The 24,167-nt window shown below is 40.1% G+C and overlaps 2 protein-coding genes across 3 annotated transcripts; both read left to right on the forward strand.

Moving 5' to 3' along the window:
• Positions 1-4,584: 4,584 nt before the first annotated feature.
• Positions 4,585-9,312, forward strand: LOC311599013 (trypsin V-B-like). Its single transcript, XM_084784712.1, has 5 exons — positions 4,585-4,722; positions 6,326-6,488; positions 7,349-7,602; positions 8,132-8,268; positions 9,081-9,312. Exons 1-5 carry the CDS (start codon positions 4,683-4,685, stop codon positions 9,228-9,230), a joined length of 744 nt encoding a protein of 247 aa, XP_084640838.1. The 5' UTR covers positions 4,585-4,682; the 3' UTR covers positions 9,231-9,312.
• A 1,946-nt stretch (positions 9,313-11,258) lies between these two features.
• LOC311599472 (putative inactive serine protease 58) lies at positions 11,259-24,167 on the forward strand. 2 transcript variants are annotated; one of them, XM_084785370.1, is made up of 5 exons: positions 11,259-11,381; positions 17,293-17,458; positions 20,040-20,290; positions 23,352-23,497; positions 23,883-24,166. In XM_084785370.1, exons 2-5 carry the CDS (start codon positions 17,370-17,372, stop codon positions 24,030-24,032), a joined length of 636 nt encoding a protein of 211 aa, XP_084641496.1. In that variant the 5' UTR covers positions 11,259-11,381; positions 17,293-17,369; the 3' UTR covers positions 24,033-24,166. The 2 variants fall into 2 exon arrangements, with proteins under 2 accessions (XP_084641496.1, XP_084641495.1); XM_084785369.1 differs by lacking the exon at positions 11,259-11,381 and adding an exon at positions 16,297-16,603 and having other exon boundaries at positions 23,883-24,167.

Genomic DNA, 24,167 nt, shown 5'->3' on the forward strand with positions numbered 1-24,167 from the left:
GCCCAGGGGTCCTGCTCAAACTAAGGCACCAGCCAAGGACAATACAGGCCGTAAAACTTAAACCCCTACCCAGATCTAGACAATGAACAGAACACTCTCCACAGTAGAGTGGAGAATGGGATATTACTTTCTCACATACTCTGGTGCCTCACCTTTGACCATGTCCCCTGGAGGGGGAGACCTGGTGGCACTCAGAGGAAGGACAGCAAGTTACCAAGAAGAGACTTGATACCCTATGAACATATACAGGGGGAGGTAATCCCCCTCAGGAACAGTCATAGGGGAGGGGAATAAGGGGAAAATGGGAGGGAGGGAAGAATGGGAGGATACAAGGGATGGGATAACCATTGAGATGTAACAAGAATAAATTAATAAAGGAGAAAAAATAAAATTAATAAAAAAATTAAAATAAATCCAGGTGGCTATTATCTAGGTATTATGTTTGTTTTTCTGTTTCTACTGTTTATTAAACAAATCATAACTGAAAATCTATATGCAAAGTAATCATTCCAATGGTACCCACTACTATTATCAAATGCCTGCTGTTGCCGATGCTAGAGTCATAGTCTGCAAATAGATTTAATAGCGGTCTTACATGGGTGGGGGTGGGTGGGAGAAATCCTTAAAATAAAATTGTCTTAATACCCTATGAGCATATACAGGGGGAGGAAGTCCCCCTCAGTCACAGTCATAGGGGAAGGGAGTAAGGAGAAAATGGGAGGGAGGGAGGAATGGGAGGATACAAGGAATGGGATAACAACTGAGATGTAATATGAATAAATTAATAAAGAATATTTTTTAAAAGGAAAAAAAGATTTTTTTTTCTGCCGTTGCCTCTTCTGCCTTTGGTCATTATGGAAATCCATATCTAGGCATGGGAGATCCTCATACCCATACCCATCGCGATACTGGTCTGAATGTTACAGATCTCCATAGTCTCCAAATTCGTCAGCTCTCATGGCCAGAGAGTCATCAAAGCTGTTTGTGGCACGATGAGGAAGGCACTCCAACCCTTGTCTCTTGTCGAATCTCGATCTTTAGCTCAGCCAAAAGAACAATCACCATGGCCGATACCCTGCAACGCCCGCTGGAATTTTCCTGTTACCTGGAGACACTTCACTGAGACACGGGGCTCTACGCAGAAAATCCAAGTCCTCAAACTCAGCATAACTAAATCTTTCAACCTGTCTGGATTGCTGGTTTCACGTGGTAAGCGTGCTGCACTGATACCTACTCATCTAAAGGATCCCTTAGTGGAGTCTTTGGCCACATCAGAAGGCACGTTCCCCAGGCAACAGTGTGTAGGGTGGCGATTTGCGAAGATGGCGCCAGTTGACACAGGGTTCTGGAGCAGTTTCGTCTAGCACTGGGAAGAATGAGATAGTCATTTGGAGGTGCCTAATGTACCCTGCCATCATTTCAGGCACAAATTGTTGACGAATCTTCCAGGTCCTCTGCATCATCAGCCCAGCTGACTGGTTTGGGGACTGAGGCACTCCTCCGGCAGTCCACCATCCTCAGCCAGAAAGTCTGCTAAGGAGATGCTCTTTTTTTTTTTTTTTTTTTTTTTTTTTATGTCTCTTTCGCTGAGGCCATCATGCTATGCAGATATTTTTAAGGCCATCTCCTTAAATAAGCACCCTGCAAAGTTAAACACATTGATGAAGCTTAGCTACATTTTATTAAGCCAGCAGTATTACAGAATGTAATCTGTTTGTCCAAGTTATACAAACTTTGAAAATCAATTTTTACATTTTGAGTTTATGAGCTGTAAATCTTTAAGTCACTTAAGGACTATTTAAATCCTATATGAGTAACACTATTGATTTTGTGTATTATCAAGATTTCTGATATCTTTCAGACATGTAGCTTCTTAGAAAATAAATTCTTATTTTAGAAGACTTATTTATTTTTATTATAAGCACATACATGTTTGCTTGCACGTATGCCCCAGAGGTCTGATAAGGCCTTTGTATTTTCTGATAACCAAACCTGACTCCTCTGCAAAATGAGCAAATGCTCTTAAGAGAGGAGCCACCTTTTCAGGCCCAAGAAATAAGGCATTAACAGACTCAGTGATCATCTTTTCATGTGAAATCTTTTGAATGATAAATGCATAAGCAACTATAATTTTTGGAGCGGTCTATGACCTGATAAGTGCAGATCTGGTGCCTCAATTTTATTATCTTTTTATTCTATTCATTAAAATAATGTGCAAAGATGTAGAGGGTTTGGTGTACATGGGTTTAATACAGTCAGCGTGAACAATGTATATTCTCTTTTGTACACTATACAGTGCATATGGACCTAAAATGTACAGAACGATCATTGAATTGTACTGACATTCTGATTTTCATAAGTCCTACTTTTAGAATATTTAAACCTGATCTACACCTATGTGCCTTGAGTAAGCAACACATTTGCTACTGTCCATAGGAATGGGAGCCACAGTTGTACATCAGGGACTAGCCTCTCTGCCATCACTAACACTGTCCCCTAAGCGTGTAAGCAGTCTGACCAAAAAAGAAAAAAAAAAACAGCTTAAGGGAAAATAAATTTATTTTTACTTTGAGAGACAGCTCTAGAGTGGATACAATCCATCCTGGTAGGGAAGTCACTAAAGTAGAGTGAGGCCCATCATTTTGCGCCAGCAGTCTGGCGCAGAGAGCAAGACCACGGAGTATAGCCAGGAAACAAAACCGCCAAGCCCGACAGCAGTGGTGTGTGACTTCTAATTAACTAGGCTCCACCTCCCAAAGGTCCCATACCTTTACAAACCCTACCACTTCCTGCGGACCAAGCATTCAAACACACAGACCTGTGGAGAATGTTTCACAAACAGCAACTAGGCTTCAGGCCATGGTTTTTGTTAGTGTTTGTCAATGTTCCATTTTATGCAGCCTGTGATTCTAAATTTCACTACAGATGCAGGAAGAGGTTAATATATGAAGTATTACCATGGAGCTGGAATCCTAACAGTTGCTGATTTCTTCATTATTAAATGAAATCATGTTCCAGGGAATACTTTATCGAATTTTTCTGTGCTCCAAACTAAATTTCAGGAGCTGTGCTCGCCTTTTTCAGGCTTGCGTTCTTGTACTCTGCACAGCATCAAGATAACTAGAAATGATCCAGCACTGTGTGCTCTGAGCACTACCGCTTAATAATCAAAAGTGTCCGTCACTGCGAGAGTACAGCTGTTAACAAACAGAGGGCATTCTACTTTATACATTTTATCTCTTAAAATATAGAATTAAATCAGGTTTTATGTTTTCAAATCCTACAGTTGGCAAATTATGTCACTTTCTAAGATGAGGCAAGAATTTAAATGCATTTATGAAGGGACAATAAGAGGAACTTGATGGTCTTGACATAATACTTTCAAACATAATTATTATCCTAAGTGCTGCATGTGAAACAACAATACTGTTTTGTCAAGTGCAAAAAACTTTTTTCAAAGTTTGAACCATGGCGGCTCTAAGCTTTTTGGCATCAGTGACAAGGGGCAATTGAAACCAAACCACAGGATATTTTATGAGAGATGTCTTCCGAGAAAATTGTTCAGACAAAGGGAGAATTTTATCAAAAAGTGGTATCATACCACCCACAGTGACACACAACTGTAACCTGAGCACTCAGGGATCCAAATCAGGAGAATTGTACAGACTGGCCTTGAACTTGCTGTCTAGCCAGGGTGATCTCAAACTCACTCCCTCCAACAAGAAAACATAAGCATGGACTGGACTCCCACACAGATGTAACCGAGAGGCAGCTCGGTCCTCATATGGGTCCCCTAGAAAGGAGAGAGGACTGCATGGACTCTGCTGCCTGCTGATGGGGCTGCCTCCCCAGGCCACAGGGGAAGAGGATGCCCTCAGTCCTAATGTGACTTGGTTTACTGGGGTGGGTGGACAGGGGAGCTCTCCTTCTCTGAGGAGTAGGGGAGGGGGCATAGGGGAAACAGCGAGGAGACAGGAGGACCAGGAGGAGAGGATGAAGGAGCTATGACCAGGGTGTGACGGGAATAATCAATACAATACAAAAATAATTTTTAAAGCATCTGGCGAAGGTAACAGGAGAATTATTTTAAATTTTGTGAGGAGTAAATTGGTCTTACTCTAATTATAATAATACAAATTAAATGAGTTTCTCTACAAAAAAAAAAAAAAAAGGAGCCAACATGAACTTAAAGGTCAAAGCTACCCTAAGTTTTACTAAGGAATGAATCAGTAGGTATGCGCTTTACATTTAATTGCATGATTTCTTTCTAGAAAATCAACAAAGTGCATAATTGTGAAACAGCTGTTAGTTGCATACCAAGGGTACAGGGTTTAACGTGGTCCTTTGGACAAAAGGTCACAACTAGAAACTATTATTTTTATCTGAGAATCCAGAAACGTACAGCTGTGTACCATGAGCTAAACACAACTTATTTCCTTTCGCAATGAACAGTCCTCACCCTGTGTGTTTGCAACTTCCATTGCCATAAGTTTCTCAGAAAGTGGGGAATGCTGGCATGTGGCCCTGCATTATCATCTTTCGTCTGTCACAGACTTGAATGCTATTTTTTTTCTCTCTCTACAGTGAAATCTCTTTTCTGGCACCTATGGCCCTGAGTGTCAATGACAAATCTGGAGAAAAAGCCTTTATCCTATTTTCCAATGCAGAACTAGTGAGCAACCATGAAGACCTTTCTCTTCCTGGTTCTCCTTGGAGCAGCTGGTGAGTGTTTCAAAAGAACCCTTCAACAGAAGTACACATTGTGTGTAAATGCGTGCTTTGCGCTTAGAAATCAATAACGGTTGTTGAATATGGCATCTGTATGAAGGACAGTGGAAATGTAGGAAAATTATTATATAGCATTTGTTATTGTAAATGATTACATTTTTATTAGAGAAAGCTCATGGATACTATCTGGTGTATGCAGAACATGTCTGACTTTTCAGACAGGTTCTCTAATTTGGGGGGGAGGGGGGAGGGGTGGACAGTTGTCCACATAAAGGAAGTGTTGTCCTGATCTCTGAGAACGTGGGGTTGATGACTAAAATTAGTCTGTTCTCACTGAATATGCTGTGAGCATGCAAGCCTGAGACTTCTGAAGACTGAAGAGCTGATAATTTACTAGGAACAAGGGATCTTGATGTGCCAAAGATATCTTATATGCCAGAGATAAAACCTTAAACCGTATTTTGAGAAACCTGTTGATGAATTCTTGTTGGTATAAAATCATATGTCATTTGAGTGTGAGAAAAAAAGAGAAGGAATTGTATATTTCAGTGTTAGTACTACCAAATATTTATTACTAAAACTTTATATTAACGTTTCCCACATTGAACAGGTATGATTTAGTAAAGCTTAGAAAGTTCTCTCCCAAAATTATATTTTTAAGTATTAGAAAGCAAAGTCCACACATCATAATTAAAGGCATTCATAGCTTCAGGAAATCTTAGCAAGAATGTAGGTCATAGCTCCCAATGTTAAATGTGGCAATGAATAGGAAAGAGATTGTCAGGGTAAAGGGAAAGGTCAGGGAAGGCAATGCAATGTGCTATAAAATGCTCAAATAAACACTTTAGGTTAAACCCAAAGAAAAAGTTGACAAAATAAAAATTCAAAACAATTATTTTCTTCAGAGATAAAATATTCTCAAGTGGTTTCTGCAAATTCCATCCCTATTACCTAATAGAACAGCTAGTCCACACCAACACATCAACCATCACTATAAACATACATAACCGGGGAGTGACTCTACAAGAAGTTTTACTTACTTGCATGGACTTTGAATCAAATTCTATGCTAAAATAATATTTATATCCTAAATCAATGTTGTAAGACATTTATTTTCTTAATAGTCTCTGTGTGTGAATGCCCTTACATGTATGTGGATATATGTAAGAATACAATGTGTGTTGAACCTAAAGCATTATCTAAAGGGGAGTGTTTCCTTATTTAAAAAAAAGTTCATATAAGATACATATCATAATAAGTTGTCAAAATAGCTACACTGAAGCTGAGTGGTAATGGCACACATCTTTAATCCCAGCACTCCAGAGTCAGAGGCAGGCGGATATCTGAGTTCAAGGCCAGCCTTGTCTACAGAATGAGCTGTAGGACAGCTAGGGCTACACAGAGAAACCCTATCTCCAAAAACAAAACTCTACATAGAAATAAATAAAATCCTACAAAGGAAACAAGCACCTAGCTCCCTAACATCTCGCTGGTGGCTGAGAACACTGTCACGTCCTGTGGGGTTAGTCTGCATGAACTACGTGGTACAGAATTCCATGACTGATCTGTGTAACAGTTTCTACCTCTTCCCTAACAGCTGCTATCCCCACTGATGATAATAGTGACAAGATTATTGGAAGCCTCACATGTAAGAACAACTCTGTCCCCTACCTGGTGTCCCTGAATGTTGGCTACCACTTGTGCGCAGGCTCTCTCATCAGTGACGAGTGGGTACTCACTGCTGCTCACTGCTACAAGCCGTAAGTATCCAACATTCAGTCCTAAAGTCTAGGGTTGTATTTCCCTTAACTCCAGAGAAGGGTAAAAAAAAATACAGTATTATGTCTGATGAATAAAATCATTTGTGTATGTACTATTTACTGGGGGTGGGGTTCATGTGGAAGTCGGGGTACAAGTTTGCTAGAGTTGATTCTTTCCTTCTACCATATGGTCCCAGGAATCAAACTCAGGCTTAACAGCAAGCACTTTTACCTACTGAGCCATTTGTGCCAGCTCACTTGATGGAACAAAGAAAGATAAGTCAGAGCCTGTGTGTCTCTAATAGTCATAGGACTTTCATATGTTCCCTTAGGTTTTACAGATACTTTTCTAAATAATGAAGTAGTTTAAAAACCTGAAGCCATATACATGGTCTCAATAATCGTATCTCAATCATGATTATAAAAACATCATATGAAGTAATAAAATATACATTCTTATAACGTGAAAATGGAAACTTGTTCTATGCTCTAAATATTTTCCATCTATGATTCTTTCTCACTTCCCTATAAAACTTTTTTTTTATCAAAACCATAAGAGAAATATTAAGTGCCAATCAATCGTCTCCAATGCATTTTTAGCTTGTACTGCTTTGTATGAGGGACCACTTCTCCATCTTCTGTCTTAAATTCTAATGAGATGGTGGACTCTGAGTCTGCACTAGCAGTGATACATAGGGAACACTCTAACTGTGCCTAGGATAGGAGGAACCAGTGCTACCTAAAGTGCAATTAGCTGGATTCTTGAATAGGATGGTCTTTGTATTATATGATTAAAAGTCGAGGAGGGGGAAGAATTCCAAGATGGATACTTAGAAAACTGTTAATCCTTATAAATATAGCCAACTGCAGGTTCGTCTGGGAGAATTCAACATTCATGAAATTAAGAGTGATGAGCAATTCATCAGTGCAGCCAAGATCATCCCTCATCCCAACTACGACAATGACACCATTGATAACGACATTATGCTAATTAAACTGAAGTCCCCAGCCACCATCAACTCTCACGTGTCCACTGTCTCTCTGCCAAGCTCCTGTCCATCAGTTGGTACTGAGTGCCTTGCATCAGGCTGGGGTGATACAGTAAGCACTGGACGTAAGTGTTACCTAAGACATAGGCCTCAAATGTAAGAACACACAGACACAGAAGGCATGAAGGGAATAGCCTGGTCTAAATTGTCACTCAAAACACATTTCTCTGAAAATAAATTTTGACCCACATAGTCTTAGAATATGCTATTCAAGGTTAAAAAGTTTGTTTTCCCGAGTTCATATAGAAGATAAAAGAAAAATTATTAGCAAGATATCAATATATTCAATTTACAGATGATTGGCGATTATAGAATTAGATACTTGGGTGGTATATAGATCAGTAAGGGATTCAGTTGAGCCTGGAGAGCACAACTCAAGAAAATCTGTCACCACTAACATTTGTGTCAACGAAGAAAGAACTAGGTTGGTTAGAACGTTTTGGAAAATCTTTCAGGAAAAAAAAAAATCCTCCAAAAATGTAGGACCCAGCCAAATTGAAAGACACAGGAAGTGTTGTGTGAGAGAAGAGAGAATGGGAAAGACTCTCACGAGTCACCGTGGATAGCTTCCCGTTTCTGCCCTTCACTCCTCAGACAGCTTCCCTTCAGATCTTCATTGTCTGAACGCTCCCATCCTGTCAGACTCTGTTTGCCACAGTGCCTACCCACATCAAATCACAAGCAACATGCTCTGTATCGGCTTCCTAGATGTGGAATACGATACTTGCCAGGTGAGTTTGCTTTCCTTCTCTGCCCAGTTCATCCGTCTTGCTAGGAAAAATAACTCAGGGGATAAATCGCATGTTCCAGAAGGACAAGGGCTGAAATTCAGATGGTCAGAATCTACGCAAAAGCTGGCAGGCTTAGCAGGCAGGCTTAGCAAACAGGATTAGCAGGCACCTCTAATGCTAACAGTGGAAAGGCAAAAGCAGGGAACCTCCTGAGCAAGAATCAGCCAGCTTAAGTGCAACAAGAGATGTTGTCTTAAAGGGAGACATCTAACATCAACTATGGGTCTCCATCACCTTCTCACACACATGCACATACTCCCTTACACACATATAAACACACATGTGCACTCACACTCCACAAACACATACACATACAAAAACAGAATCAAAACAATTTTTTTCCTGAGGTTGAATCTGAAAGATAGGGAATAGCTTTGGCAGAAACGGTTAAGTTTTCTTTTTATGGTGGGATGGTTAGACTTGGTGGAAAGATACCACAGGAATGGTGATGTCCAGGCAATACACGCAGGCAATGTCTTGAGATTTTTGCAGGAAACCCTTGTGGAAAGGAAGAGATGGCAAGGCAATCTTAAATCTCTCCAGCCTTCACTTCTTATTGCCCCTAAGTGGGGCCATTAAAAAAATGTATTAGTGATACAGGAAGATGATTGTGTGCTAGGTTTCCAGAAGTAGAATGAAGAATTTAAGAAATAGCCTCAGGGTAATGAAAGGCTACCTCTAAGCTCATTCTCTCATCTGAGTATCAGCAAGCACACTGATTGTCTTTTTTACTTTTTATTTTTCTTGTTCAGTATGACTCCGGTGGCCCCATGGTCTGCAATGAACAACTCCAAGGTGTCGTCTCCTGGGGCAGTAGCTGCAGTGACAAAGGGAAACCTAGTGTCTACACCAGAGTGTGCAACTACCTGGGCTGGGTTCGGCAGACCATTAATGCCAACTAAGCATCTCTCCTGAGCCGCCCTTTCATGGTCAACCTCACTTTCGTACTGTGCCTGAGATGGGTATGGAAATAAAAGCATTGTATTCTGTCATACACTTGTCTACGAATTATCATTGATAATGATGAGCTTTCTCTTCAAACTTTTCATTGTCTTTAGGGATAAAGCCACCGATAAGATGACCATATTTCAGTAAATAAGTTCCTACGCATGGCAGCCATCAAAACTAAACTCGGTGAATTTATTTTTTGTGCCCCCACTCCCTGTATTTTTTTAGCCTTACAGACATTCTCCACAGTTGAGTGGAGAGTGGGGTCTGACTTTCACATGAACTCTGGTGCCCCATATTTGACCATGTCCCCTGGATGGAGAGGCTTGGTGGCACTCAGAGGAAGGATAGCAGGCTACCAAGAAGAGACTTGATACCCTATGAGCATATACAGGGGGAGGAGGACCCCCTCAGTCACAGTCATAGGGGAGGGGAGTAAGGGGAAAATGGGAGGGAGGGAGGAATAGGAGGATACAAGGGATGGGATAACAATTGAGATGTAATATGAATAAATTAATAAAATAAAATAAAAAACAAAACCCCCCAAAAAACATTGTTTTAAGTTACTTGATTTTTTTTCACCCAACAATATACCTTCTGAAGATAGAAAGAATGATTCTACAACCATGTATCTCAAAGTTTATTTTCTCAGAGTCATGTTAAACTCCTTAAAATTTTTGGACCCCTCCCCAAGATCTTCTGCATATGTGGTTTTTATCAACATTTACTAATTACAATTTAAGATGGAGAAAATTTTTAATTAGCTTAACATGTTCTATACGGGGTTTCATGTAACACAAGTTGTCCTGCTTTTTGTTGTTTTGGGACAAGCTTTCACTCTGCAGCCAGCATTATAATTGTAAACTACCCATGACTGGTTTGTAACCATGTAAGCATAACATAAAAACATTTTCTTTCTTTCTTTGAGATAAAATCTCACTGTGTAGCTCCAGCTGTCCTAGAACTCTCTGAGTAGATCAGGCTGGCCTTGAACTCAGAGATTTGCCTGCCTCTGTTTCTGGAATGCTTAAAAGTATGTGCCATTACACCAAGTGTAAATAGCATTTAAAGTGAAAATTAACTCTGTAAACAAAACAACAGACAAACAAAAGTCCAAAAATGTGGGAGTGATTAATTTCTGCAAATTTCTCAAGTTCCAACTTAATAGAAGACAGCTGTGTTTTAGTCCTGCCTCTATCTATAGTAACGTGTTGTTTTGGTTGAAGTATGTGAAGAAAATTTGGCCTTACAGTTCCCTGTTTTAAAAAATTGCATGGCCGCCGAGATGACAGAGAACCAGTCCCCTCAAACTGTCCTGTGCCCTCCAAACAAGAATCACGGCAAACACACGTGAATGTACACGCACAAGTCAGTAAAATTTTTTAAATAAAAGGTTTTTTTTTTTTTTTCAGTTTAAAAAGGGGCCAGGTGATTGACATCTGTCACTTGGAATGCCGCGGTGGGAAGAATGCATGGAATTAGAGATGATGTTAAATTAGTTTCTTCATCACCTTTGTCCTCCAACTCTGGTCTTGGCCTTGGGTGTTTCCTCCTGGTTCAGAACTATTTATTCATTCATACCATGCATCCTAACAATAGACGCACAAGTTCATAAATATATATTCTGTGGCAACGTTTTTTCCCTTGATGTTTCTAGATGTTTCCATGCATCTACCCTGCTCTTTCTACGTGGTATTCCACCATGGAGTTGTACTCAGTTTGTCTTCCCTTAGTGATAAATGGACCAGGTTTCCGGGTTTTGTCATCTCACCTCAGCTACATGGTGTGCAGGGCTCAAGACAGCTCTTTCGGGGCTAAACGCCAGGGGGCAGCAACGTCTGGCCTGGAATGTAGGGAGCCTGCTTCCGGGAAGCTGACCGGAAGCCACTATGGGTGCGGCAACAAACCTGACCTCAGGGGCTGTCGTAAAAGTGTCGTCCCTGGCCACAGGTTTCCGCTAACTGGGGTGGGATGGGGTAGGGTGGGGATGTAGGGAGGGAACTGCGGACATTCATTTCCCTTAAGATGGCAGATGACGAGATGACCAAGGCGAGAGGATGGACGTCAGCCCCAAGTCTCCCCTGGCCCCTCAGCAGCCGGCCTCGGTAAGTCTTCACCCTCTAGCACCTTTTGTCCCCCCTGAGAGCCTCCTGCCATTTTGGGGGCTCCGTTTTCTATGGCGGCCCTGGGGAAGAGGAGCCCAAGATTGAAGGACCCTCCCCCTCTCCCCCATAAAATTAGTTGTCACCTACACACATTTCTGCCAGCCAAGTCTAGAGAGGATGACTGTCATTTATTAAGTCTCGATGTGCTCACACATGTCTCTATTTTTAAGTAGAAAGAACTCCAGCTGTTATTATTGCTTTAGACCTGAGGTGAGGTTGGAGAAGGCCTTTTTTTCGGTAGACGCATTGCTGACCACTCTTGTTGTTAGGAATCTGGACCAGCACCAGGTGTGATATCTAGCAATAGAAACCTACAACTCTCCTGACTACAACGTTGTTTCACTAGATTACAAAGCAGCATGCCATTCTATCTATGAACCGTTTTGTTTTGTTTTAGGTTTTTTGAGACAGGGTTTCTCTATGTGTGGCCTTGGCTGTCCTGGACTCGCTTTGCAGACCGAGCTGGCCTTGAACTCATGGGGATCCACCTGCCTCTGCCTCCCGAGTCCTGGGATTAATTAAAGGCATGTGCCACCACCACCCGGCTTCTATTTTTGTTTTTAGTCACTATGTAGCCCAGGTTTTGTCTGGACCTCCTGAACCTAAATGACCCTTCTACCTTAGCCTACAGGTCAGAAGAGCCCTGGCCTAGCTTGCATAAGGCCTTGAGTTTGCTCCCCAGCACTCAAAACAAAAAGGTTAGCTACATGGAAATATCTTTTAGCTTCTCCTCCCTTATCAATAATTGTTTTCATCTTAGCTTCACTACCAGCACTAAAATGAGTTTCGGCTATACTTCTGGGATGGAGGAGGAAGATGGGCAAGTCCTGATCTTGAACATACCCGTATTCCAGCTCTGTTCCTGTTGGGTTTTTATCTTATAGACATCCTCTCCAGTTTTTTGGGTTGATTCATTTCTGAGTCACTCTCTTGTCTCATAAAACAATGCTCAAGAGTCTGATGGGATAAAGTAAGCCAAGAAAGAGCTTATTAAAGCTACAAACAACCTCACAAATAGGTATGTGTGGTTACAGTGTTTGTGTGGATGGGTGTGTATCCCACACTTTTCCATATGCAGCTATAGACAAACATAAAACATGTCACAATCAATGGCATAAGTATACTTCAAGAGTATTCCCCTCCCCGTTAGGAGTCTGACCACATCAGAGCATTTATTTGCCAACATTACCCCACCTTTTAGCCTCCTCTGTTAGTATTTTTCCTGCAGTCAGACTGTTGACTCAAATTTGTTCACTCACTCACTCCCTCTCCTTTCTCTTTTTTTCAAAATCCAAGAGCCAAATATACAGATTCCAGTATTCGTTGATGGTATTTCTCTAATTTGAAATGTCTATTCTTTACATTTAAAAGGCAGTGACAAATGAAAAAATTCCCTCACTGGGGGTCAGACCTGGGGTTCTCAAGACACTTTTCTATAATGGACATTTGGACATGACATGACAGCCACAATACTCACTGTCACTATCAAGTCCACCCAACTCGGTGAATTTTTAAAAAACCAACATGGGCAAGCTCTTTTAGAAAGATTTCATAAGGATAGGAGAATAAGAGAGCAATGGGGATGAAAACTCAGAATAAGAGTATCAGGTTGTATACAGGAATATGTATCTATAAACATGCACATATATGCATAAAATGACAAGTAGTCAAAAGAGAAGCAATGAACTTAACGGTGAGTGAGGAAGTGTATGTGGGAGGGTTTGCATGAAGGAAAGGGAGAAGAGGAATAGTATAATCTCAAAAATTATAAAACAAAATATTAGTCAGTATATATGTATATAAAATTGTCAAAGAATAAACAAATATGAAAAATGAGAAGATGGACAGAATATTGAACTATTTTATGGAAAGAATTTGAAGGATCCTGTTGTCATACATTTAACCTAATCAATAAAACTCACTTGACATATGGGAGACTCTATGAAACATTGCCATTATGAGGATGAGGAAGTTCACGATTCCCATTACATTAAAAGATAATTAGGTGTTTGTTAATTTCATAAGAAAAATTTTGCTACAATAAACATTTAGTCATGCCAGCCATGTAGCATGAGTTATAAAACTCAGACAATGACACCACATTTCAGAGTTAAAAATTAATTGCCGAAAGTCACTGCAGATCGAACAAAGCCCAGGATGTCCTCATTGCCAAAGCATCACTGCTTCTGTGTGAGAATGCTACATTTTCCTTTATTTTATCTAAAATCGCAGCTTTTCTTCATTTCCCTCAGCTTTACCCACCATTATGTCCCAATTCTCCAAGGTCTTCCTTTCCAAAGATGTATTACTACTTGTCATGGACTCTTTGTTGAATGCTTGGGTATTAGACAGTGATAGAGTTTCTAAGGACTAGGGCCTAACTGGAGGAAATATACCACTGAGGGTGTAGCTTTGCACAATATACATGGTCCCCAGTGTGGTTTCCTTTCTACTCTTTCCTGTCTACATTAGGGTGAGTACCCTCTGCCACATGCCTCCATCTCCACGATGTTCTGCCTTGCCATGACCCAAAATGAATTAAGTCCAAGATTGTTGACCTCTGAAATCATGAGGAAAAAAAAAGTTTTTCCTCAAATTATCTTAGATATTTATCCAAATAATGAAAAGCTGATGATCACACTGTTAGGGTAGCCATGGTCTTTGGCAATAATCTGCCCCTATTCCATCCCAACAAATCAGGACAGATTATGTGCTAAATTAAGTAAGGAGAAAATTGTAATGAAGAATACATATACATTTAAGATCAAGGTTCCAAAGGTGGTGGTTATCTGTGCTGAGTCCAGCCTGCAAGTGGATCTCTCTCTCTCTCTCTCTCTCTCTCTCTCTCTCTCTCTCTCTCTCTCTCTCTCTCTCTCTCTCTCCCTCTCTCCCTCTTTTTATCTCTCCTCCCTCTCTCATATACACACACACATACACACACCCACACACATACACCCACACACATACACACACACACACACACACACACACACACACACACACACACACTGCTTTAGCTCCTTACTGGCTCTCAAGCCATCATTGCCTCCTCACCAGCCATGCAGAGAAGGATTTTCAATAAAAATCCAACGACATGGCTCCTGTGTTTATCTGGAATGACCTAATTGAAAGGACGTAATGAGGAGTGGAGTCTGAGCACAGAAAGTACTGAACAAATGGAGAAGGTTTGCACAAGGAAGTACAGCCCACCCTGGTGATAAGGTTGAAAAAAATGTATAGCTCAAGTAGACATCACAAAACACCAGACGTGTGTGTGTGTGTGTGTGTGTGTGTGTGTGTGTGTGTGTGTGTGTGTGTGTGTGTGTATCTTTTGTAGGGTGCTGAATCCAAGATCCAGGCAATGGGGGATCTTGGGAGTATCCTGGTTTTCTGGTGTGTCCTCTTACCACCAGTAACTGCATCCTCACGTGGTCACGTGAGCTACCTCTGGTCCTCTCCTCATTTCCCCAGCTTGCTTAACCTTAATTATTTTTCAAGACACCTCTGTTTTTGTACCATCTTGTTCTAGGTGACTATTTTATCAGACAAATATCAAAGGAATACAATCATGCTGTTCTTGGGAGACTCTGAATATAGACAGTGTACAGGAAGATAGTTCTACCATTACCCACTGTCTAATCGGTTTTAATTTTTGCTGATATTTGACTGATATGTAGCATTATTATTGCCTCTACGATGAAGCTAAATAAGTTCCTTTAGTGTGAAATCAATAGGCTCCTAAATGTACAGTCATAACTAGCCTCAGTATTATTCCTTAGTTATCACTAAACTACTGGTTTTTTGTTGTTGTTGTTGTTGTTGTTGTTGTTGTTGTTGTTGAAAGAAATATGGGGAGAGCTGGAGAGGAGAAATGTGGGGGGTGGATATGATCATAGTTTGTTATATACATTTATAAAATTCTCAATAAAAATAGGTAAACCTACTTATTTGTTACCTACCTTGGGGGTGGGTGGCAATCAGGAATTATTATGTCAGGTTTTCTTATTTAAAAAAAGAACATGGTTCATTCAGAACAAAAGCAGTGTACAAAACAAAAATGAAAAAGGAAGAAAATTGGTTTCATTTACTATCCCAACCAAATAGTGGCAGCAGGTTAGATTTTACCCCAAACCTTTGCTGGGGTGAAGAGGGTTAAATAAGTTTTAGATGGGATGATTCAGAGTCAGGGTTGTTTCGCAATAGATTGAAAATCCCCAGTTAGGTGAATAGAAAATGTTTAAGAATGGCTAGTTTTAAGGAAATAAACTATTTTTACCTCATTATTTACGAAGAAAAATAAAAGTTTGGAAGGTTTGTGTCTGGCCTAGTGAGAAGATATAAGCATAATGATCTGTTGTGGGAAAACAAGGGAGTGAGCAAAGTCTTGCCAGAGTATAGAAAATAAATACATAAATAAATAAAACCAAAACAAAACCAAAACAAAACAAAACAATGAATGGAAGGCCTGATCCAAGTCTCATGGAAGGTGATGCCCTGTGTTGTTTCACTTTACCCCATGTCACATATAGTGAGGAGATTCAGGGCCACTGCTCTTTGCTAGGAGTCTAGGACTCAGGTAAAGCTCAGTCTTGTCGTAGGGAACCTGAAGAAGTCATTGAGCCCTGACTTCACCACTAACTTCCATAAGAACTATATAGGTTTCTCAGCAGCAAAATAGCAGGAGAAGAAAAAAGAGTATTGATATGTGTGTTTTCTACATCAGTGTTCTGAGAGACTCTGGAGATGGCAAAGAGACTCTTGCAAAGACAGAGGTGCCCAGGGAGGCAAGACAACAAAGAAGAGCCATGTCATAAAGAGGGGAGGGAAGCAGTCAGCAGGCAGCTGTGAAGCATTTCAGTATCACACAGGGAGCACCAAGGGCCCATCTTGGTTTTCTCCCTCTCCACCTACATCAGAGCCAGATCCTGGTGACTCCTGTACACCTTGATAGATCAGATAGTGAGAAAAGAATTTGAAGATTTCTGTAAGATCCTTGCCTTTTCCTCAGGCCACAAGTGTTTCTCCTTTTGCCGTTCTTAGTTGAAGAGCCAGTTCTCTGGATTGGGACAATTTATAGTGTTATCTATTGCTGTGCTCTGCTCTGCTGAGATCATAGCTTGCCATGAAGGTTTTTTTCATCTTCACTCTCTTGAGTGTAGCAGGTGAGTTTGGAGTCTAGTTTCTGCGAGGGTGAGATCCAGAAAGGTGTGCCAGGGTTCAAATGTGGTGTAACCACCCAAAGCTTGTTAGATAAGATGCGGAATGGGGAATCATTTTAAAGACAAAATTAGCTGCTGAAGGAAATCAAAGAAAAGACTCTCATTCCTCATGTTTTCCTACTAACATGCTGTCTGAGGGTCTCTGATATCTGGGGGCATTTTGAGTATGCTTACTACCAAGGCTTCGCAGAAACATGCCTAGGAAGTGCTCAGTGGTGTCCTGAGCCTTTCCTTTTCTCTGAGGAGATGTTAGGAAACCTGGCATATGGAAGGGAAGTGGGCTAATCAAAGGCCGTATAAACTTTGAGTTTCCATATTTTTTCACTGCCAAAGTCAAAAAGTATTTAAGTTATACCCCAGTTATTGGCAAAAGTTGATGTTAAGAACTAATATTTAGAGCACTTAATTGATTTTGTGCCTGTGCTGTCAGACTTCTGTCAGATACAATTTCATCTCACCATAACAACCATTAGGTCCCTTAACATGGATAGCTTGGATGGCACATTATTTTGTGTCACACTTTTAAATGTCAAAAATGCAGACCTTGGTATCTTTGAGTAATTTTGGTTAGAGAAAACTCTACCCTAACTAAATCTTGTTTACTGAGATTTTTGTTTCTGTCCTTTCCCTAGTGAATTCTCCAGAAGCCCTTCTGGGAGAAAATTCACAGGAAGATGAAGAATTACCGTATGATTTTAATATTCCTTACATGGCCTATCTACAGTCCATCCCAGAGCCTTGTGTTGGGACTCTCATTGACCCTCAGTGGGTGCTCACTGCTGCTCACTGTTCCCTACCGTAAGTGATTCTTTACTCATGGGAGCTGGGAGGGCTCTATGCTATGGAAGTTGGTCTTGGAAGCAACCTTCAATGTTTTTCTTGGAATTAGAAGTTCTGAGAAGATAGAATCTTCCTCCATGTTTACCTACTTCAGTGTAGACATCAATAAGCTTTAGAAGATTTATTTCCAATATTCATCAATAAATATTCTTCAGTCGTTTACTATACTGTAAATGCTGTTTAATGAAAAGCCATTATGGATAAAGACAAAAATAAGGTTTCCCCATGGAACTTATATTCTGATATGAAGAGTAATCCAAAGCAGAGAATGGGGGGGGGAGTATAGAATAAAGCTGGAGAGCAAGGTGTGAGGTGTGGGAACCATGATAATGAGGTCATGTTAGGTCTTTCTGAAGATATGAGGCCAGCAGTGACAGCACAAGCCAGCTATGAATAAAGCCTGGAGATATTTGAGAGCAAGGGAACAGCATTCAGTATCTCTGATGTAACAAGGGTATGAGGGTATCGACATGTTTAAGAATTAGTGTTGAGCAGGGAGTGGCAGGACATGCTTATAGTCTCAGCGCTCAGGAGGCAGAGGCAGGTGGATCTCTGTGAGTTCAGGACAGCCAAGAATACACTGAGAAACCAGGACTTAGGGGGAGAGAGAGAGAGAGAGAGAGAGAGAGAGAGAGAGAGGAGGAAGAAGGAGGAGGAGGAGGAAGAGAAGAAGAAGGAAGAGGAGGAGGAAGGAAGGAAGGAAGGAAGGAAGGAAGGAAGGAAGGAAGGAAGGAAGGAAGGAAGAGGAAAGGAAAGGAAAAGAAAAGAAAAGAAAAAGAGCCAGTGTTGTGTTGATGGAATACAGGGGAAAGGAAGGTAGCCATAGTATGAAGTTGTCTAGATGGAGATCACAAAATGCAGATAAACAAGAGAAAGCAAAGAAGCTCAGTATAAAATACGGCATCTCTTGAAAATCCATTTTCCAATCATTTTATTGTTATGACCTCACAAATAAGAACATCCCATAGCTAGGTTAACTGAATCATTCAAGCAAACACTGCCCAGTTCCAAACTCTGTCCTTCTCAATGAGATTCTCTACATTTAGAATGGCCATGCTGAAGCCATGGGGCTTCAATTAGGGTTTTATGGTTTCCTTTTTTATTATTATTAATTTATTCTAGTTACATCTCAATGGTTATCCCATCCCTTGTATCCTCCCATTCTTCCCTCCCTCCCATTTTCCCAATGGTCAGAACATTCTCCACAGTTGAGTGGAGAGTGGGATATGGTTTTATGGTTTCCTTATCATTAACATTTTTATGGACATATTCACCACAAGAAGAAAGAAGTCAGGACAAAATTAGAAGGAAAGTGCCTTTAGATCCTCTTTCACAAGCCATGTGTCTTTCATCTATGTGTTAAACTTCCTCATCACCCACTACTATTTATTTTGTTCTTCTTTCTAAATGTTAATCTACAACCAGGTACATATTTGTTTAAAGATATACATGTATGCAGTCCAAGCTATGGTGCCTAAGAACATTGTGTCTTTTTCTTTCTGATAATCATTTTTTTTGTTGGGTGTCCAGAATCCATGGAGGGGATGGAGAGACAACTCAACAGTTAACAGCATTTGCTCCTTTTGCAAGAGACCCAGACTTTGTTCCCAACACCCACATAACTACTCACAAGTCAAACTTCCAGGAGAACTTGGTGTCCTTTTCTGGCCTCCACAAACACTTGCAGATACATGTGCACATTCACTCATGCAGGCAACGCACTCAAACACATAAAAGAAAATATTTGATTCTTTTTTTAGAAATATGTGTGAGGGAATCTTACCCAGAGCTTCATCTCCATTTCAGATTTATGACTCTCAGCCTTCCAACTGTTCTGTAGTAGTTTAGTTCAACACAGACGCATGGCTTGCTCTATACATTGGGATGGATTACACAGGAAACAACTTCAGTTCATGATGTTAGAGCTGGAGTTCATAAATCAGACTTCCTCTCACACATCTCTAGAAGGGAATGCCTCTTTTCTGTGTTGCATGACTAGCCTCCTGGTAAGAAGGGCATCTGGCTCTGAATTTGCCAGACAAAACAGCAGGAAAGGGTGACATGGTATCTCCACAAAACTATTTATAGAGCTTTAGGAATCTAGGATCAGTGCAGACAATGACTGACAAAAATAATTATGTAGTTCTGAGAAGAGCACTGGGTTGGATAAGAATGTTAGAAGCAGTAAGTACCAGCTTAAAACCTGTCTGAACAAGTATGGAGTATACCAAGACTTTTAGACCTGTCAGTCATGGTGGCTTCTCTACTGGCTGCTAGTTGAGATTACCCAACTCTTCATTAGAATAGGGTATGTGAAGTATGCTGTGGCTCTCGGATCCCATGGTGGTCATTCTACATGCATGGTAATAACATAACCGTCCTGTAAACTACTACTTTATACACATGATTAGCTCACTTCTATGACACAGCTGAACAGTAAAGCTAAGTTGATGGGATAAGGTGACTTCTGACATTTCTTGTAGTTTGACAGACATTCTGTGACTGTTTTCCATCTCTCTGTCTCTTCTTTTCCCCCAAGAGCTAAAATCCGACTGGGAGTTTATCAACCCAACATCAAAAATGAGAAAGAGCAGATATATGGTTCCTCATTGACTATAGCTCACCCTGATTTTGATGCAAAATTCCTGAAAAATGACCTGATGCTGATAAAACTCTCTTATCCTGCTGCTATAAACATGAATGTGGGAACTATAGCCATAGCTTTGGAACCCATGGTATTGAATGAAACCTGCTTTATACCAACATGGACCTGGAATAACTATGAAAACTGTGAGTGTTTGGCTTTTATTTCTTCATTTTGAGGAGGTCAGGGCTGGGAAAAGATGTGGTTGAATATACTTGATAAAAAGAAGCAATATAAAGAAAAGCTCTTTTTTTCTTTTTTAAATTTTATTAATTTATTCATATTACATCTCAATGGTTATCCCATCCCTTGTATCCTCCCATTCCTCCCTCTCTCCCATTTTCCCCTTACTCTCCTCCCCTATGACTGTGACTGAGGGGGACTTCCTCCCCCTGTATATGCTCATAGGGTATGAAGTCTCTACTAAGCTCTTAATTCTGTAATAATTGCCAGAACTCCCAGCAGGTGACAAACTCATGAGACTGATGCAGGGCAGCTACACCAACAGCAACAAATAGGTAGTAATTTAGAGATTGTTCCATCTTTAAAATACTTGAAAACTGGGACTAGCAAACTGAATTTAAATTTGAAAAAAAAAAGCCTGGGAATCCTCATTGATAAAGAAGATATTCAAAGAGAAGGGTGGGCTTCTCCGTAGTAGCTGCTGATGGTCTACCATGCACTTTTTTTTTACATACACATTTAAATTATTACACATGTATACAATAAACTACATACAGCAAGAAGAACTACGAAACAGTCAGGAATTATATTAATGCTACATTCATAGTGTTTTGGCTATTTGTATTTGGCAACCTTGAAGAAAACATCTTTCCTATCTTGGTGCATCTAAAATTCTGAATGTAAATCAATAGCTATCATTTCTTCTCATTATCAACTTAAATCATCTATCTAGACCCACCTTGCACTTCTTAGAAGAGAGGTTAGAAAAAACAAAGTACCCTTTCTGTGATAGGTGAGGGAACAAAGGATGCTTTAAAGCCCCTGCCACAGAGAACACAGTTGTGTCTGGTCCCATAAGGACGCATTCTCACCATTGGACCCTGATGACAAAGAAATGGTCTAAGGGGTAAAATCTACCGTCTTGCCAGTGCTAGTTCCATACAGAGTATAATTTTCATACTTGGTATTACAAGTGAAAGTTTCTCACTTCTGGGTGGCTGCAGCTTTGGGTGGTTCATAGAAAAGTTACTACAGCATCCTTGTAGTTTATATCTCTAACCTGCTATACCTAATGGAAAAACAATCACAGGCCATAGTATCAACATACATTTCTCTCTCTTATGGGCCCAACATGGCAAGATATGATGTCCACAGGAGCCTCTATCCCAACATGACTTTCTAACATGCTTACTAATCCTTGATGTCTGTTACTTCCTGTGATTGCGCTTATACGTTGTGCTTATCTTTGCTTTTCTCAAAGTTGTTTTGTCAGGTTTAAAGCCAGCTTCTGTAGTTTACATCATGAAAAGGCAACGAGAACCTTCCAAGTAAATATGTTTTCACATAAAATAACCTGTAGGAACTTTGATTTTTCTTAGTACTTTGCAGCTTTTTACTTTAGAAGCAAATTGCCTATGAATCAAAGTGAATATGCCTCCTGAAAAGTACATTTCATATGGGTTTTGTCCTTGATTTTTAAAGCATTGTTTGAAGTAATTCCACCATACCTTACAAAACCAATTTTTGCAGTACCATTTAAAATAAAGCAAACTACATTACATGACAATTCTATTCTATCAGCTCTGTATATCAAAATGATAACAGATGACAGACTATCTATAAAAGGCCTCTCCTCTAAAAGTCTCACTATATATAAGGAAATCTTTACTTAAAGTAACTTCACTTACTTTCACATAGTTTGTCGAGCAAATTTTTACTGAAAATAAAAATATTTAAAACTCACCATAACCCCCCAGCCCCACCCCTACCCCACTCTCTTTTCTGACTTGATATGTTTTGGTCTAACTTACATGGCACTATATTATTAGATATGCTATCAGCTCCTTGGGTACCACAATGCTTACCTTGATAAGTTGTTGATACTTTTTTTTCTTTCTTACTGCTTTCTACTGGAGACTAACATACTTAGTTCCTTGGTTAAAGTCTCTCTACCCAGACAAAGAGTACAGGAATATGATGCAGATGAAAAATATGACCTCTCAGGGAGATGTGTATATGCATCTGTATATAGAGATACATACACTGAAATAACCATTTACAAATGGTAAGCTTATAGACAAAAATTACATAATCGTGTTTTAGACAATGAGAAGAGGCAGGTAATAGCAACCTACAAAAATCCTATCAATAGTATTATACCAAATGTTTCTGTGTTCACACATTTAAATACACAAGTTGTTACCATTATGTGACAACATTCACTGAAGTCACATGCCGGGCAATCTTATAGCCTAGGTGCAAGATAAAATGTAACTTAGACAGGTAGCAAGGCTCTACCCTTTAGATTTGTGTAAGTACACTTTGCCTAATGATACATTTCTCAGAACATTTCCATCATTCAGTGAGGCATGACTGGAATTTGGAGACAGCAAAATGGCTTTTCAGTTAAAGGCACTTGCCACTGAAACTGATGTTCCACACTCAGTCTCCAAAACCCACACAGTGGAAGCAAAGAACTGAATGCCAGAAATTCTCATTTGACCTTCACGGGCTCACCATGGCAAGGGCACATGCATACATGCACACATGTGTGCATGCATACACATAGACTCACAGTAAATAAATAAATATCTTCAAAGAGTAATTTTATATCCATGTTTTATGTGATAAAATGTAAAGAAGATGAAATAGATCCCCCACAAAAGGCTGTAGCATAGACTGAAAGGGAAAGGAGAGAAGAATGAGAGGATACAAGTGATGGGATAACAATTGAGTTGTAATCTGAATAAATTAATTAAACAAAAAATAGGAAAAAGAGAAAAACAAAAAGGCTGTAGCAACATGGATTTGGATAATAAAGGGTTTTTCTACTATTTCTTTGTTGACGTTTATAATCTCCATACAATTGTTTCTACACAAGAACCTCTAAGAATGATTGAAGTGTCTATAGGTACCTGCATTTAATATTCTCGGGGATTAATTGATTCACTAAATAGGGGGTGATCACAAGGTCAGTCATTGGAAGAACAGATCTGGGTTTCATTTCTCTTTTCTTTCCCACAGTCAGTGACCCTGACATTCTGACATGGACAAATCGGTATTCTCTTTCCTCAAGTGACTGCTGGAACATTCTCCAGCAACATGGACAAGAAACAAGAATGAACATTATGTGCATAGGACGTTCACTCAATGCTGTATCTGCAATTAAGGTACCTTTCCCTTCTCCAGGCAAGAAGATAGTACAGGATCCATTGGGACGAGAGATATAGTTGGAAAAAATATCAAACGTCGTGTACCAGAAAGACCCTCCACAAAGTAAAGAGCAGAAAGCTGAAGTCCCTCCCCTTGACTCCTCATTCTGCCATGAGTTTCATTCCCCTCCCCCACCGTACCGTGGGAAAGCACCACTTGCCATTGGGTTAGAAAAACTTAAACTGCTAAGGGAGAGAATACAGTAGATACAATCATTGTCACTTCTCCCATAAAATAAATTCATTCCCCGAGATGATTTTGTTACTGTTACATGCCTTATCTTAAAATTTACTCTTGATTGATGACAATAAAGTGACATTGACATTATATCTGTTTTGTTAGGAAGTCTCTGCTGCTCCAGCCATCTGCAATGGGAGGTTGCATGGAATACTGTCCTGGGGGAAAGGAGGTGTAACCAAGGGAAGTGAGGGCTTCTTCACTGAAATCCATCCATATTCAAGATGGATCTTGAAAATGATGCATTCCCACTGAGAAGCCATTTCACTCCGTGTAAAATAGCGCCATCTCTACAATGGATCAACAACTGTCTTCATCTCTCTTATTGAAAAAAAATCCAAGAGAAAACACCCAATAAAATGACAGGAGAGATGACGCCTGCTTTTTTCA

Source organism: Acomys minous, assembly GCF_964271855.1.
Source record: "Acomys minous genome assembly, chromosome: 6".
Taxonomy (NCBI): domain Eukaryota; kingdom Metazoa; phylum Chordata; class Mammalia; order Rodentia; family Muridae; genus Acomys; species Acomys minous.

Coding starts and splice junctions, on each gene's coding strand:
- LOC311599013 (XM_084784712.1), top strand. CDS start 4,683: ATGAAGACCTTTCTCTTCCTGGTTCTCCTTGGAGCAGCTG. Junction 6,489..7,348: donor GCTGCTCACTGCTACAAGCC/GTAAGTATCCAA, acceptor TTATAAATATAG/CCAACTGCAGGTTCGTCTGG. Junction 8,269..9,080: donor TGGAATACGATACTTGCCAG/GTGAGTTTGCTT, acceptor TTTCTTGTTCAG/TATGACTCCGGTGGCCCCAT.
- LOC311599472 (XM_084785369.1), top strand. CDS start 16,564: ATGAAGGTTTTTTTCATCTTCACTCTCTTGAGTGTAGCAG. Junction 17,459..20,039: donor GCTGCTCACTGTTCCCTACC/GTAAGTGATTCT, acceptor TTTTCCCCCAAG/AGCTAAAATCCGACTGGGAG. Junction 20,291..23,351: donor CTGGAATAACTATGAAAACT/GTGAGTGTTTGG, acceptor TCTTTCCCACAG/TCAGTGACCCTGACATTCTG.